The sequence below is a fragment of the Macrosteles quadrilineatus genome, unplaced genomic scaffold (genome assembly GCF_028750875.1).
Source record: "Macrosteles quadrilineatus isolate MER2022 unplaced genomic scaffold, UCM_ALF_1.0 Scaffold_5__1_contigs__length_97177068, whole genome shotgun sequence".
In the NCBI taxonomy this organism is placed as follows: Eukaryota; Metazoa; Arthropoda; class Insecta; order Hemiptera; family Cicadellidae; genus Macrosteles; species Macrosteles quadrilineatus.
Window position 1 is genome coordinate 91,694,176 of NW_026542598.1, and position 16,283 is coordinate 91,710,458.

A 16,283-nucleotide genomic window follows, 5' to 3' on the forward strand; every position below is an offset into this window, starting at 1 on the left:
GTAAGCTATGAAACTCCCACCCAACATAGGCTAGATTAAACACTTAGACGTGATATGTTTTATTTTTATTCTTTAAAGTTTACCGAGATAATAATGTTTTTACTTAAAACAGCTTAAAAACAAAATACGTTATTAATTAAGTAATCAAAATTTAAGTGAGGAATTTTATATTTTAGATAACAAGTTACAACAGAGAGACTGAATTGAGTAGCATGTACCTTTGTAACATCCATTAAACATTTTATGCCCAGCCAAACAGCATTATTGTTCTACACAATCTTGTATTATGTGTTGAATGGTGTCACGCAGATAATCTGCAGTTAAGGCTGATTTGGGTAGAACGATTGTAGTCAGGAATTATTTTGCAAAAGGAATAGATAAAATTTAGCTAACTTACCTGAGTCCATGGACTCAAAAATAAAAGACCACAATACATACAACTCTGATCTTTTTCATCCTAGTAAAGCATAGGACTTTTCCTTTACAATATAATTCCTACCCAGCGACTTGGTATTCTTTTAAAATGTACGAATTAAGTTTAACTTCAAAGTTTATCTGCACTTTTATTTTTCTATAGTAACTCACCAGCTTCAAAAACGCTCATGTCTTCCACATCCTTATTTTTGCTCTTCTTCTCCTCGTCTTCTTCTGAGTCTGAGTGAATCACTTCCCCTCGTTCAAACCTCTCTTTCAGAAGTCTCGCTTTTTCACTCGCAACAATATCGGGGTCTTTCTTTGTGGTTATTTTTCCCTCACTCTCGGCAACTGCTTGCTCGTACATCTCTTTCATTTTTCCCTGTTTACCCTGCGGAAAGAAAAAATGAAGATGTAAAAATTGTTTTAGTACAAGGCTACAGAGTTAAAAGGTGATATAAAACTGAATTAAGGTTGAGATGATTTAGTAAAATGTAAATTCTCTCTAAAAAAGAATGAATGTCATGGCGAGAATAGGTGAAAATATTAACATTCTACAAACTTCTAGCATCAGCATCCCTTTAAAAACCTGTAAATGTACCGAGTTAATAATTTTGTAAAACTTCCAGTTCCTCTCATTCAGATCGGTTTGGTACTTCGGCTGGTTCAAACGGCCACTTAAATCTGACAAATTTGCAAACAAACACAGCTTTGTCCATTAGGTAAGCAAACAAATCACAACTTGTTCAATACCAACAAGTAACACAGCGCTAACAATTGTAGGGTACATATGCTCATTCCTGTTATTGTTTAGTGCTGTATTACATAATGACGCTAATTCAACCATCATTTTAAAATGTAGCTATCATTTTTGTATCAACTTCTGATGGTTTGGTTTGGACTGATTTGCGTCGGACAAGAGTCTCTAGTCACAAGATGTTTAAACTAGGGTAACAAATTCAACCAACAAACATAACCGTTAAAATAAATACAAAACAAAAATGTTACTACGAAATTTAAAATAACTTTGTGGAATAAAAATATAGCCTAAGGATAAAATGAGTTTCAACAAATTTTTTTTGTTAAAACACAGGACCAACCTGGAACAGCCGGGATCTGATTTGGCTGATTTCCTTCTTGTGTTCGGCCCTCAGTTCTTCTTTGGTCTTCTGTGATCCAGAGCTTGACTCCCACGTCCGCTTTACGTCCTCCATTTTATTAAAACTAATTGGTTTCTCTGTTAGCTTGGAACCTTTTACAACTTGGCCATCTTCTGCAAATTAAAATTCAGAATTACATAAGATTTTTAATTGTGAAAAAATTTAGTACTCCTACTATTGTTAATTTGGATTTAAACAATAGCATAGGCCTATACAGTGTGTAAATTAAGTATGGAAACAAATCTGTATTTTTAAAACCGAAATAGATAGAAATATTCTATTTGTGGCAATAATAGTTAACAAAGATTCCGCAATTTTTCACATGAAAAATATTTTTTTACCCCCCTAACAGGGTAGGTGGTAGGGGGTGACTTATTTTTTTCAAATAGCAACCCCTATTGAGTGACCCCTCATTTTGAAGAGTTTGTCAAAAGAAACACAATGACGCAAATCCGAGGTGAATATCTCACTCCTAGCCCAAATGGCGGATATTCCAAAATTTGATTTATTGTACGTGAAAAGCACCAATTTCACAAATAATGGAAAGAAATCTGTATTTTTAAAACCGAAATAGATAGAAATATTCTGTTTGTGGAATTGATTGTTGACATAGGTTCCGCAATTTTTTTAATCAACAATATTTTTTCAACCCCTTTAACAGGGTAGGGGGTGGGAGTGACTTATTTTTTTCAACAACAACCCCTATTGAGTGACCCCTCATTTTGAAGGGTTTGTTAAAAGAAAAAGAATGACGCAAACCCGAGGTAGATATTTCACCCCTAGCCTAAATGGTGGGTAATGAAAAATTTAATTTTTGTAAAAAAAAACCCATTTTGGAATATCCGCCATGTTAGCTAGGAGTGAGATATTCACCTCGGATTTGCGTCATTGTGTTTCTTTTGACAAACCCTTCAAAATGAGGGGTCACTCAATAGGGGTTGCTATTTGAAAAAAATAAGTCACCCCCTACCACCTACCCTGTTAGGGGGGTAAAAAAATATTTTTCATGTGAAAAATTGCGGAATCTTTGTTAACTATTATTGCCACAAATAGAATATTTCTATCTATTTCGGTTTTTAAAATACAGATTTGTTTCCATACTTAATTTACACACTGTATATATAATATCAATATCAAGTAAAAATGTCTATTAAAGTAAATTATCTAATACCTAAAATAAACACAGCATACAGTGTAATACATTATTAACTTAAGTGGGATCTCTCACACAACTTAGTATGGTGACTGAATGGTATTGTTAATATGTATTCATAAAGAAAGGGTGAGAAACACATATTTTTAAAACAAATTTAAAATTAGCAAAATATGCCCTGTATATTGTTATATTTGGTCATGATAATTTTAAAGGTAGGTACCTAATTCAATAATGTAAAATAACAATACAACATCAACATACTAAAGTATAACTGGCCCTAAACATACCTTAAAATAATCTATATGGATGGTAAATTTGCAGTTGCAGATTATGACCTCAGTGGCCCCTTGGCACATGTAAACTTAGGCCCCTTCCCATGGGCATCATTTCAGACTTTTAACTGGGATGACAAAGAGCTACCGGGGGGTCTGGGGTCCCCCCCCAAGAAATTTTAAGAAACTAGCTTTGAATTTGTTCGTTTTTTAAGCTCTTTCAAACTATTTTTACAACAATTTTATTTTTATTTTTCTGTCTGTGGCCCCCAGGCAGTTGCCTATATCGAGCCTAATATGTAATCTGCCATTGTAAATTAGTTAAGAACTAGGTTTAAATCCATGGTACATTAATGGGTCAAACATATTTCCAAACTGTTGTTTCCAATCAAATTAAAAATCTTTGACCAATGATATAATGTAATGTACACTAACTAACTGACATAATATAAGTTAACTGATAAAAAAAGGGAAGTTAAAACAGAACATTCAAAAGTACATATGGTAAACTTAAGCTACCTTAATTTTTTTCAGCTATAATTTTTAAAAGGTGTATTTTCTATGGTACATTATACAGTATTTATTTGTCAATTTATTGTTAACAATATTTAGACCTAACCAAACTTGTAATGTAAACAAACTGACCTTGGGCTTCGTCCTCAGAGCTAGAAGACTCCTCGTAGTCGACTCCATTAAGAGTCTCATCAGGCACTCCAATGTCCATTCCTTTCTTCTGAAATCTAAAAATATATAAAACTCAACTAGCAATTTGTTGGATCTTCTACGAAACACGTACAAAAAACTCTTCCAAACATGAGTTTACTTTGTTTTTACAGCTAAGAGATGAAATGTTTTGGTTTTTGTTTAAATTAAACATGTGTTAGGTGTTATTATTTTGATACAGACATTATGGGAAATTAATTACCCAAAAATACTGTGATCTTAGTGTATATGTCTGTATTTAAAACTTGGGCAATTTGTAGAACATAATGACAGGGTATTTTGACAGTTAACTACAAGTTCTGTTGATGTAAAGGTAATATAAAAATTATTGGATTTATTTATAAAGGAAATGAGAAGTTTTTTTTTTGGACAATTTTGAATTTTGTTTCTTTTATACAGGAATTGTACTTTTGTATAGAAATAGAAACTACAGTTATTCATCAAAAACAACAAATAACTGCTTAGTGTAAATTGAAAATTTGCTTTCTTAATATGCATCTAGCATACTAAGAAATCTTTTTGAGGAATTCAGTCAGTGCTCCATCCATAAGGTCTACATAAGGTCTAAATTATCATGCTATTCAGCAACATAAAAAAATATATATTTCTTACTGGTTTGATACCAAATAGAATTTCTATGAGATAAAGTATAATACTAATTTCAAATTTGTCCCTGATAGAAAAGATATTTGTCCCTGATTGATAGAAGAATTAATCAATGAAATTATATTAACACCGTTTGGACTTTTCTTTGTAGATACACCTGCATCTGAAGAAACTTACAACTAAAAAGAAGGTCTAACATAAATGCAGAAGTAGTAAATTCTCATGGTTTATTATTTCACAACAGAAGTATGATGATAAAGCAAATATTGACAGCCAAAGATGACTCACTGCATGTGTTATTCTGAATACTTACTTCATAGGTAATGTGATGGGATGGTAGGTTAACTCAATATCTATTTTTACTAAGTGAATTCCCCATTCTCGCTTAGAATTTTTTAGTTCATATAAGATCTAACATTGATTTTAACTTTTCATCAAACCTAATAAACCTATCATAATTAATTGGGTTGGAAGGTATCTTGCACAAATTATCCTGCTAAACTAATATTATGTATTTGAAAACAATATATATCACCTAGGAAAAGCCAGGCATTGTTGTTGGCGTACAGTTGTATTCTGTACCAAGGAACTTATAAGATGTTTTATCAACAACTCTTTAGGACAGCAACGTAAATTGGGGTGAGCATTTTAAGCTAAATGAATGCAAGGTGAGTGTAGATTGGAGTAGCTTTGTTACTGACAAAGATCAGCTGTTTTATCAGTCTGGTTCAGTCGGGTCCGGTTACGAACCATCAAAAAGCTAACCCCTTTTCTCAGGATCGAACCGGCGACCTTTTGATTGTAAGGCAAGCACTCACTAGTCACTCAGCTAACCTGCTTTATTACTTCATCCCGCTCAGATTTTCAGTATTATTTATGAACACTCGCTCTACTTACTTGGCGAGTTTGCTGAGGATACTGGGAGATCTCTTTACGTTAACCGTGCTTGGAGATCGCTCCACTTCGATACTTTCTGACGTTTTCTCGAACACCTGGAACCTTGACTTTACGTTGAGAGCACTTAGCTCCTCCAGCCCCAGATCGGCCTTATCGCTGGCTGAAATCATAAAATTGTGTTACAAATTAACTTAAAACTCACAATCAATTTCTTAATTTTTCTGTCAAAAACCTATTGTTTTTCCAAGTTATGCTCAAAGGATGGTTTAAATATGCACCTTTTAGTTGATTTCAAGTCATAATTAATGGGAATTTAATCAATTCTTGAATTGAAGTAAGAATGGGTTTAAAACACTCCATAGTGTGTGGTATTCACAAAAATTTAAACTGCAATTAAAACCGCATTATAATCTTAACATGCTATTAATGAGATATCCCTGAAATTTGCAAACAATAAAAATTGGTTTCAACTAACTGATTTTTCTTTTACATGGGAAACATACGGATATGAACGCAAATTTAAATATCTTTCAAACAGTTTAGGATACAAGAATGACAACCTAGGCCTACTACATTCCTTTAAGTACAACAATTGAGCATGTTACTTCTTAACTTTTTTCAAACTTCCATTTTTTGGCCCCTGGACCTACTTACCAACTACTTAATTCACTTTTTTTGAGCTATTCAATTTTAGAGTTAGAAATTTGATCTGTGGGAATAAAACTAAACAATGTCCAAAGAATACTGTGCTAAGAATTTTTTCATTGACAGAAAACAATACCAACGATCAAAAAGCACTTTTAGTCATAAATTGATCCCCCCCACTGACTATTAAAATTACTATTCAATATTTGACAAAAAACAGCCGATTAAAGACTTAGCCTTCATAAACTTACCTTTATTCCTCAAACCCATAAGGATTTGAGTTTAATAACAGTGAGCAAAGTAAAAGAAAAAAATGAATACACAAACACACCGTCAAACTGTTAAGTTTAGAAAGTTTAAAAAATGAACTAGATCTAGTGTAGGTGGCGGTGGCAGTGGCAGTGGCATGGTGTAGAAGGCGGTGGCAACCATCACACCAAGGTTATAAGAGGCGGTGAACCATGCCGTTACATGCAGTAATTGTTAGGCTCTCACACACCCTATGGGAACAATGCTCTCTTTCTCTCTCATTGTTGGTAGTTAAAGTTCAACTAATTTAAATTGAACTCTTCCAATCATTTACCAATGTTTTTAAAATATTTGTAGTTTTTGTAATGTTTTATATTTTTAATTTGTGTTATTGTTCTGAATATTGTGTAGGCCTGATTTGATTCTTTTTAATTGAGGAATCATTTTAATGGTTTGTGGAACATATTTTTTGAGTAAATTTGATTAATTTACTCTGATACTCTGATTAATTACTTATTATGATTGTTCATCAATAAGTTTTTTTTGTATATTTCTCTATGTTTAAAATAGTATTATCTGCTATGGCTTAAGGTATAATGAGTATACAGAGTAATGAATAGAAAGGTAAAATATACGTTTGATGGAAGAAAATCAAAACATATAATAGCTCAGTTCACAAGGAAAGCATCTCTACTATCTAAATTATATATTTTTTTATATTATCATAGATTTTTAATAAAAGAGGGAATTTTCATGTAATAATTATTATGGTACATAATAGTTTAAAAGTTTCCTAATCTGGTCATTAAAAAACCCTATTTACAGTGTTTTTTTTTACAAAAATATCACACCAGAATCAACTATAAATTCAGTTTAAAATACCAAAACATCAATTTAATTTATAAATAAAAAAAAAAACAGCCTACTTTCCCTTTCAAAAACTATTATTTTGATCACAAAAGGTAAGTTTAAAGCTTTATTTAGACAAAATATTTCTTTTTACTCTGTAAAAAAATTATAAGTTCAAATTCGACCAAAGCTTTTAATTGCTTTTCAATAAAACTCTTCCTTAAAAAAATAACCAACGTAACACAAGCTCAACACCTGAAACGACCTAGAGAAAGCCAATTAAATCTCGCCCTAGAAACTGCTATAATTCTAACAATTAAAGTAACATAATTCACCACAATTTTAACAATTATAAGGTGAGATTAGCATACCTTTGAATAACACCATGTTGGCAACAATATAATTAACTCACAGCTGACTGACTTAGTCAGCTGTTGCTAAGTGATGTGGGGGGGGGAAGGGGGGAATTTAACACTCAGCTTTTTCTGCCTACTCGGTAAACAAATTCCACACCTTCCCACCTAACTATGGCCTGGTTTCTAATAGTGGACTGTTCGATTTGGCGATGTTTTCAACTGCAAATTATGATGACGGCAAATTTGCTTATTGTCTGATTCCCCACTGCCCTCTTTATGTATTATTTTTGATATAAGAATAAGTTGGTTAGTGATCGTCTTTTGTAGCTTACTTCAATTTATATTTTCATGGATGAATTGTGTATGATGGTAAAACAATTTATGGTTTAAACTCAATTTTTAATTAATTACTATTAAGTTGTACTACCTATCTTACTAAGAAATAAATTTGATTCAAGACTTTTTTTAAATTGTATGCTCATAATGGCTTGACCTGTGATGGTAAAACAAACGTGATTATAGTCTATATTATTACTTCATATTTTTTATCCAAAGGAAAAAAATATATCAAATATTTTCTATTCAATAACAAAATAAAATAAAAGCATTTTGAACGTAAAGCATTTCTCTAATCTGTACAAAATTAACTGTCATTTAGATAATTTATTTAACACAATCAAAACTGTCTTATTCATTTCACAAACATTTTATATAATTTCCATTATACTAATTCATACAAGAAAGTAGAACAAGACTCAATTATAGATTAACATAATAACTGGTGTTAGTAGGGGGTATGAATGGGAGTGCAATATGACCATTCACATAAGCAAAAACGCCTTAAAATCTAAATGGAGTTGAATAGGAGGAAAACAAATCAAATTCAATGAAAAGAAGCATTAATTAAAAAATATAAGGACTTGCATGATTTGAGATTTAGACATCAAACAACAAGTTAGTATTATTGCAAAACCATGCTTTAGTAAAAAAAATTCTCACAGTAAATAAGTTAAAAGTGTGAAAAAAAATCACTGTCTTTGGGTATTATTTTTGCAGATTATGTAAGAGAATGAAAGATATGTTGAATATTCCGAGAATCTACAATTACTAATTGGAAAAATATAAAAAAAATTATTTAACTAAAACCTGAAAGATGCTATTTATTCAAATTAATCTTCATCACTTACTATAACCATGGCCAAAAGAATTTAATATAGACTGTGAGCTGTGCTGCGGTTAGGTTACCATAGGTTCTGGCGCACACCGCTGAGAGTACCATGTAGTCACGGTGTACGCGCTACGTAACTACACGGCGCTCCCAGCGGTGTGCGCCAGAACCTAAGGTGACCATGGTAACCGCAGCACGGCTGATAGTCTATTTAATTATTTTTGTTCATGCTAAAAAATACTGTTTACAAATCATCTGTTAGTAAACAATATAACACAGACTGTTAGAAACATGATTATTACTAATCTCATTCTCAACAAAATAAGGTAAACACTAAACAGGGCATGTTTAGAGTTAAACACAAGCGTTTACCTCGAACTACATCGGGAGGCAACTCAACGGGTTGGTTTTCTCTTATTATCATTTCTGGTTTTCTTCGTCTCACTAAACACAAGTGCTTAGTTAGCGCAGTAATTTATTTGATTTAAAATACCTACTCGTCTTAAAACTAAAAATCAAATGTTAAAACTTAGGAATTAATTTTAAGAGAATTTTTCAATAGAGTTCAGCTAGCCTACCTGAAAAAAATTAGACTCCAGGTTGCAATAGATACACAATAACAGAACACAAAATATTACACCAATCAATGTTATGTCTTGTGTTCTTATCAGCCCCTGGAATCTAATTTTCTCATGTAAGCTAGTTGAACTCTACTCCTTTCAAAAAATGCCTAACTAGCCAAATTAATTTCCTTTGATTAACAAAATGTTACAACTTAACATTTATTAAACTTAACTCGGTAGCTGTACGCCTACCATTAACTGTAATAAATAATTCACCATATAGTTAGATACAAACAAAAAGATTTAAATTTACTTAAATTATGAGATTGCAGAATTTATAATTTCACTTGGTATGGAAAGAATTTGAAAGATAATAAATATTGAAAGATTTTAGTGATCTTTAAGTTTTTCTTGTGATGCATACAAGAAAGTTGACTTTATCAACTACAAGAACTGTAATGGGACTCTGGTATTAGATTTGTTTGGTATTTACTTAACTAGTCTAAGTAGATTTTTAAGCTTTTTTAAAAAAAAGAAGCTCCATTGCAAAATATTATTGAGACAGAATAAAGGTCTATATGTATTGAGAATAAAATAAACTTAAAAAAAACTTTGAAAAAACACCTTTCATCACATAATGTGGAGTTAAATATTACCACAACAAATTAAAACTGAAAATTATCTGAGAAAATGTATAAAATACATCAGTCTGGAATGAAATAAGGCTAAATATATCTACTTCAGTCCTTATTCAAATGTTAAACCTGAGGTCTGTGTAAATTAACATCCCACACAAAATTCCATCAAAATAGAGCAAGCTAAAAATGTTACAACAATGACAGGTTTTCCGCCAGATCAATTCTGGCCGATCCCCACCTCTTTACGACACTTAGTTTCGCTGAAGTAAGAATGAGGATGGCTGGAAGAGAAAAAACAATGGCTAATTAATTTAGACGTTTCATAGGCCAACTTTAGTTTAAAATTCATCAGTTGATGGATGTGGAAAAAGATAAAAGTGATTTTAACATTGTGCAGAAAGCATGTGTAACACAACGAGGGCGGCCGCAACCATTCACCAATTTTGCTCAGTATAGTGAAGAAAGGAGATAGTCTCACTTACAGATCTTGCGTGATGGATTAGGAAAATATTCCAATCCCCCTAACTTAAAATACAATTTTACCAGCCCTATTTAAAAGTTTGATGTTTGCCCTTACTAACTACAAATTAAAATTTGGTGTTACTCACGAGGTTCTTCGTCCGCGTTGTCGAGAACTGCTTTGGGTTTGAACAACTCTTTGAAGTGAGGTTTACAGTACAACTCTCCCTCATGGCTCTGGTAAATGTCCACTCTGTAACAACATTCATGTTCTCGTAAATATGTTTGTAGCATTGTTAATACAGAATACACCGTTGTTGCTTAGGAAGTGATTACTCGTACCTGCTTTTGCTTATTTTTGATAACTTTTATTACTTGTTTTATTCTGTTTTTAGATTATGTATTTTCTTCCGAATGTCTTTCAACACTATGTCACTACTAAACCAAAATAAAAACCCAAAGAAGAATTTTGTGCTCTGTTCTTACTCTATGCAAAAAATGGTAAACAGGTGTTTTGTTCAATCCTTATCAAACTCATTAATGCTGTCAACTTCCAAATAAACCACAAATTTTTATTTAAGGTGGAGTCCTCCCACTGGCTAAGACACATTTCATTAAGGAAATTGAACCTGCACATGTGGAACGTCAGAGCTACAGTCTACAACTGTAAGTGCACCATGTACTCAACTTCAACAAGTCACTGTATGCAACGGTAGCGCTCACAGGAGAAGGGGTTTGCAACACAGAAACTACACAAAATGCAAAAATATGCAGATACGAGGTAACACCTAAGCATCATTATGCCCATAATTCAATTTTGTTCATAAACAAGTCTAGGCCTACCGAAAAGGTATGGTAAAAGCGAACAAGAAATCCATCTTGGATGGTATGATACAACAAATTTGTAACGTAGAAAAAAAGAGAAGTAAAGAAAAAGAGAGTATTTTAGTTCATTTGTGCTTTTCAACATGCATGGTGTGAATCTATAGTGGTAAAGGCTAAACAGATGTTTGACACGTACGTGAGTTGTTTGCTACATTCTTTGCAGCGAAAGCAATTCTTGTGCCAGACGCTGCGTTCCGCCTTGATCTGTTCCATCGCAAACACGGTCTTGTTGCAAGCCTTGCATGTCGGGTTGGCTCCTTGCACCTCGGGTGTGTCCTACAACAAACATCTCAGTTGAATCTTAAAACGAGACATTCCATCCCCGTGCTCACCAGTATTGAATCTGTAGACTTAGTTGAGTTGAGCCTCCAACAGAATGTGCTGATGTAAATGTGCTGATTTCTGTTGAATGCACCAACTTTTTAATCTAATCAAAATGGTAAGGCTACTTATTGCACAAATTCTGGAATAAAACCAGGTATGGATCATAAACATAAGCAAATTACATGTTTGACCCCAATCCTATTCTAATAGCATTAACGTTTTGTCAGTTCCATTTAAGCAATGTTAAATAATGTTTATTTTTGGGCAAAAACATCATTTTCTTTTTATGATCCATACCGGTTCTTTTCAAGTATTTGTGCACTATTGTCACATCAAAACATCCCAGTAAGAAATACTAAGAGAGAAATCGTAAATTTAGACTGTAACATACTCTTAGAGTGGATTATTCAACTATGTTTTTACTTTTTTTTAATGTAAAAAATAGGCTACAACTGGTCCATTGAATGTGTACCATGTTGGGTGTGGTCATGTGGTGTGGTCCATGTTGGGTGTATATTGAATTGTTGAGTAGTATATTGAATGTGTACTTTAATATCAAAAAATGAATTATTAAATCTAACTTCATAATGGGAAAGCTTCCAATTTCACCGAATAATCTAATTAATTTTTTTTCTTGAGCTATAGTTAGTATTCAATTTTCTTTGGATTTTAGTTTGTATAGGCCTATAACTACATAAAATGACAAATTGTTTTAATATCTAACTTTGAAAATTATCTTCACAATTGGTCTGAATCTAGTCTAGTCTAGGTATATTTTGAAGAAAAACTCATGCCAATGCATTGAATTGAAATAGTTAAAATTAATAGCATTCATTGAAGAGGTAGCTATAGTTTATTGGTCATTGGCATTTCAGCAATATTAAGATGATTTAACAAGGCACTAGATTTACTTTCATGCGGCATTTTTCATTTTGAAAATCACATAATTACACAATTAAAGAGGTTAATGTGTTCAAATAGAAACATTTATTTCAATATAATGTCATAGTAAGAGTAAAGTAAACTATAGGCCTACCTGAGCCATAATTAGAACACTCCCATTGCAGTTATTCAAACTTGGAACGTTATCAATACAAATTTTCTAAGATAAGATAATAGACAGATAATTTTACATTGGTTATGTAGCTGCAACAGTGTTATAAAATGTTTTATATGTAAAAAGAATAAAATATATAACTAACTATTAATAGGTAGATAATACAGATATATGATATAGGCTAATAAGATAGATATTATTGTTGATAGGAGAGTAAGGTTTTCACCTGAACTAATTATAACTGTCAATTGTTCAATTGATTTTGGTTTCAATGTAGGTCAATCAATTGTTTGTGGCATAAGATGCCTAAACTAGAGCATAGATAGCTACTCTATTTGGTGGGTTATTGCTGATATTACTTTTTATAGTAATAATTGTTTTTAAGAGGCAGTTTTTGTATCTAATAAAGTTTTATGTAAAAGATTTTAGATAGGTCAATTTGTTTTCAAATTATGTAAAACTAACTATATTTATCTAGACTAAGTTCAAATTGCCACGTTAGTTGTGCCTACTAGCAGTTTGCCAAAAATAATTGCGTTGCCATTGTAAGAAAATGTCAATTTGAAAATGTTCTCTTCAAAAAAAAAAAATTTAACTGTGAATAATTCTTATAGGTAAAAATGTGCAAATCAATGAAATTATATTTTACCATTTTAGCATACCAAATTAAATAGAGAGTAGTTAGCTCATATGATAAATCGAACAAAAATTGTAGTCATCGTCAAAACAAGAAAATTAATGTTTTTAAGTTTAATAAATTTGAGACCGAGGTGCAATTTGACCTCTTTATTGGTGCTACAATTTTGTGATTGGTAAAACCTTTCACTCAGTATATGCCTCTCATTTTGATGAAACTATATTTAAACGTTTTCACACACTTGTCCACGTAGCGCATTAGATGTTTGCGCTACCGGCAGCGGTCGGCCATCGCGCTGCCGCATTGAACATCTTAAAGTTTTTTGTGAGGAAATGGGCCAAACCCTGGTCTTATGGCTACCTAACATAAAGTATCATTAATGAACAGCACAATAAAAATTATTTGAAAACCTAGCAATTTCGTAGATTATAATTTGTTAGCGTCATAAGTGTTGGTAATATATAGAATTTTTACTGAAGAAATTTCACGATTCTTACCTGATTTAACTGTTTCTGGATTTTTGAAGCGTCAGACGATCGAACATGCAACACTGACTTCTTCTGCAGCTGATCAAACTTGCTGAAACTTGATTTCTGCAAACAAAAACAATACAGTAATACCACACATTCTTGAATATTACATTGCTGAAACCAAAATATTACTATGAGTGAAAAAGTATGTGCACGTGTTTTGAAAATACTTATGCTCCAGGAACCCAAATACCTGAAAAACTGAAACTGAGTGTGCTATGAAAAGTGAACTTTAATACTCGACGTGTTAAAATATATAAAACTGCAAATGGTAAATGATATGTTTGACTAAACTAAACTGTATAAAATCATAACACTATTTTGTTTCTTTTTTATGAAAAAGTGTATACCTTCTCATTACAAAATTACGATGTTTAAAAATCTATTCCTAAATAGTAATGAGCTAAAAAAGAGTAACATAGGTTCACCTTACGAGAAGGAGAAGTAACAATTAACAAATATCTTCATCTTATGTAAACAAATTTTGTATTGGTTATTTTCATTCAAGCAAATTTTAAACATCTGCATTATAGATTGATTGAAAAATGATCACTTTGCAAGCAATATTCTAAATCAAATCAAATACACTGGCGGAAGTCAAAATCAATATACATTCAACGTTAACTTTTCACCAGACAGATAGAAAGAAGAAGAACCAAAAGAAAAGATGTATCAAGAACTCTTATCAACACATGCAACTTCCAAATTAAGACAGTTATCAAGAATAAATGAATGACCAGTAGAAGCACTAACCTTAAGAGTATGGGCCACATTTCTGTTTGGGGGAGGAGTTAGTACGATGGGGGGCGTAGTAGGTTCGTTTGATACCAAATTCCAGTAGCTTGCAGCCTGTCATGCACATAACACGTAAAATAATATAGCATTCCACATTCCGAAAAAACGTTCAGTTTTCTTACCTTGTTTGTAGAGAGACAACCTTAATTTCTGTTGTGAAGTAAGTTTACTATGAAAACTAATGAAAAAAAGCATTGTGAATAGTCTAACAACATAAACACTTGTAGGTGGTAATGAATTAAAAAGTATCCAATTCTCTCGCAAAACTTTAATTTTTATCAATTTATCAAAAATTACGGCAAAGAAAAACCTACTCAAATGAAACAAAATATTAAATATAAAATCCACAGATTAACGACTTTTCCCCCTATAAAGATTTCAAATCTCACAATCTTCATGTAGGTTTTTTTTACCTTTTTTTACATACATTTTACTCCACAACTTGAATCTGAATGTATACTTAAGACGAATAAATGAATTTTAAAGTACATATAGCTAACACAAATAAAGGTAAAAACTAACTCCCATAAACACACTTGCAAAGGGAACCGGTTTTCCCAAGATACCAGTCACCATTTTGGACATTTTAGGGCCTCTTCTAGGGTTAATTTTGATGTAGTTAACCAAGTTAAACATACAAATGCAGGCTGTCCAGAAAGTAACAGTCATTTCAGTCTTTTGAGCACCATTTTTACTCTTAATTCTTTGACTCTAGTGGAGCTTAAAATTAACACAACTAACCCTCCCCCCATTAGTGTGAAAAGGGGTTTTGTAGAAAACACATTGCAAACTAAAAGCTGTCAGGAATAATTTACACTAAAGAATACTGTGTTAAGATTCAGTGTAGTAGTTCACTAATTTTTCTTTTATTGAACCAATGTTTACAATTAAACATCATGGAGGCAGAATGTGTGACTGATGATTTAATAACTGACAATGTCAAATGCACCTCTTTGTCTGCCTAAGGAGAAATAAAAATCTTGAATCCCGAAAGTCATTGATGTTATGACAGAAACGACAGTCGAGAACTTATTGTATTATGTGGCGGCTACCCGTTCTCCGTGATGGTATGAAATAGAGGTCAGAAGGTGGCCAATGCTCAGGGAGAATCAAACAGCTTTCCCCCTGGCATGACAAATGCTACTTTTTGGACAGCCCTAGTGTCAGTTATACTTACTAGAGCCTTGACAGAAACTCCAGTGTTGATGCTGCGATGTTGTGGCGAATCCGTGAGTCGGCGAAGATCTCCTAGAGATCTGGCTTTCTAAACCAACCAAACAGCAAACAGCATGCGATTAAACTTACCCACCTTTCCAATGCTACACCTTCTGTTACACCATTGACTGTGATAGTAGGGTGAAATAGACTTGTCATCTCGGAGTACCATAGGGCTGCACCATTGTAAAAAAACAAATTTACACTTATCTGGATTTCACAAGATTTTTATCGGTTTAAATTTACAATTTATTTGAGCATACATATGATTGTTCTGCTGTCGAATACAGTTTCCCAGCTTAGGCAAAATTACTATATTTTCTTCTGTGAGCTATTGCTCCACAGCTATCAAATTATCCATAGCTTTATAATATTTGCTTGTTCTATAGTATTGTGGTCAATGGTATAGTTCGCCTCCTTGTAATAAATTCACACTTGTCCAATGCCACATGGAGAATCTATATCACAACTAATCAATGAAACCTATTCACCAAGGTCTGTTTCACGTTCAATCACAGTCAATGGTATGAAAGTTTGAAAACATTTAGGCTTTTCATTTATTTTAATGACTAGAAAAAATGTAATCTCTCAAGATGAATTTAAAAAAATGAGAAATTGATTGCTCAACAATTATAACATTGAGCAACAATAGTTTTAGATTTTACTGTGCTTCTAGAGATAGGAC

General features: G+C 32.4%; 1 protein-coding gene across 14 annotated transcripts in view; it reads right to left on the bottom strand.

The window, feature by feature from the left end:
* LOC128993786 (protein-methionine sulfoxide oxidase mical3a-like) overlaps positions 1–16,283 on the bottom strand; it is a 122,394-nt gene that overhangs the window by 13,342 nt on the left and 92,769 nt on the right. For 10 of the 14 annotated variants that reach the window (XM_054417788.1, XM_054417781.1, XM_054417780.1 and 7 more), the window contains 10 exons: positions 15,561–15,647; positions 14,342–14,437; positions 13,556–13,651; positions 11,177–11,316; positions 10,305–10,408; positions 8,868–8,939; positions 5,229–5,388; positions 3,648–3,742; positions 1,515–1,687; positions 586–805 (listed from right to left, as the gene is read on the bottom strand). In XM_054417788.1, coding sequence (XP_054273763.1) covers positions 586–805; positions 1,515–1,687; positions 3,648–3,742; positions 5,229–5,388; positions 8,868–8,939; positions 10,305–10,408; positions 11,177–11,316; positions 13,556–13,651; positions 14,342–14,437; positions 15,561–15,647 — 1,243 coding nt within the window. The remainder of the gene's footprint in view (positions 1–585; positions 806–1,514; positions 1,688–3,647; positions 3,743–5,228; positions 5,389–8,867; positions 8,940–10,304; positions 10,409–11,176; positions 11,317–13,555; positions 13,652–14,341; positions 14,438–15,560; positions 15,648–16,283) is intronic. The other 4 variants (XM_054417791.1, XM_054417789.1, XM_054417792.1 and 1 more) reach the window with 2 other exon arrangements.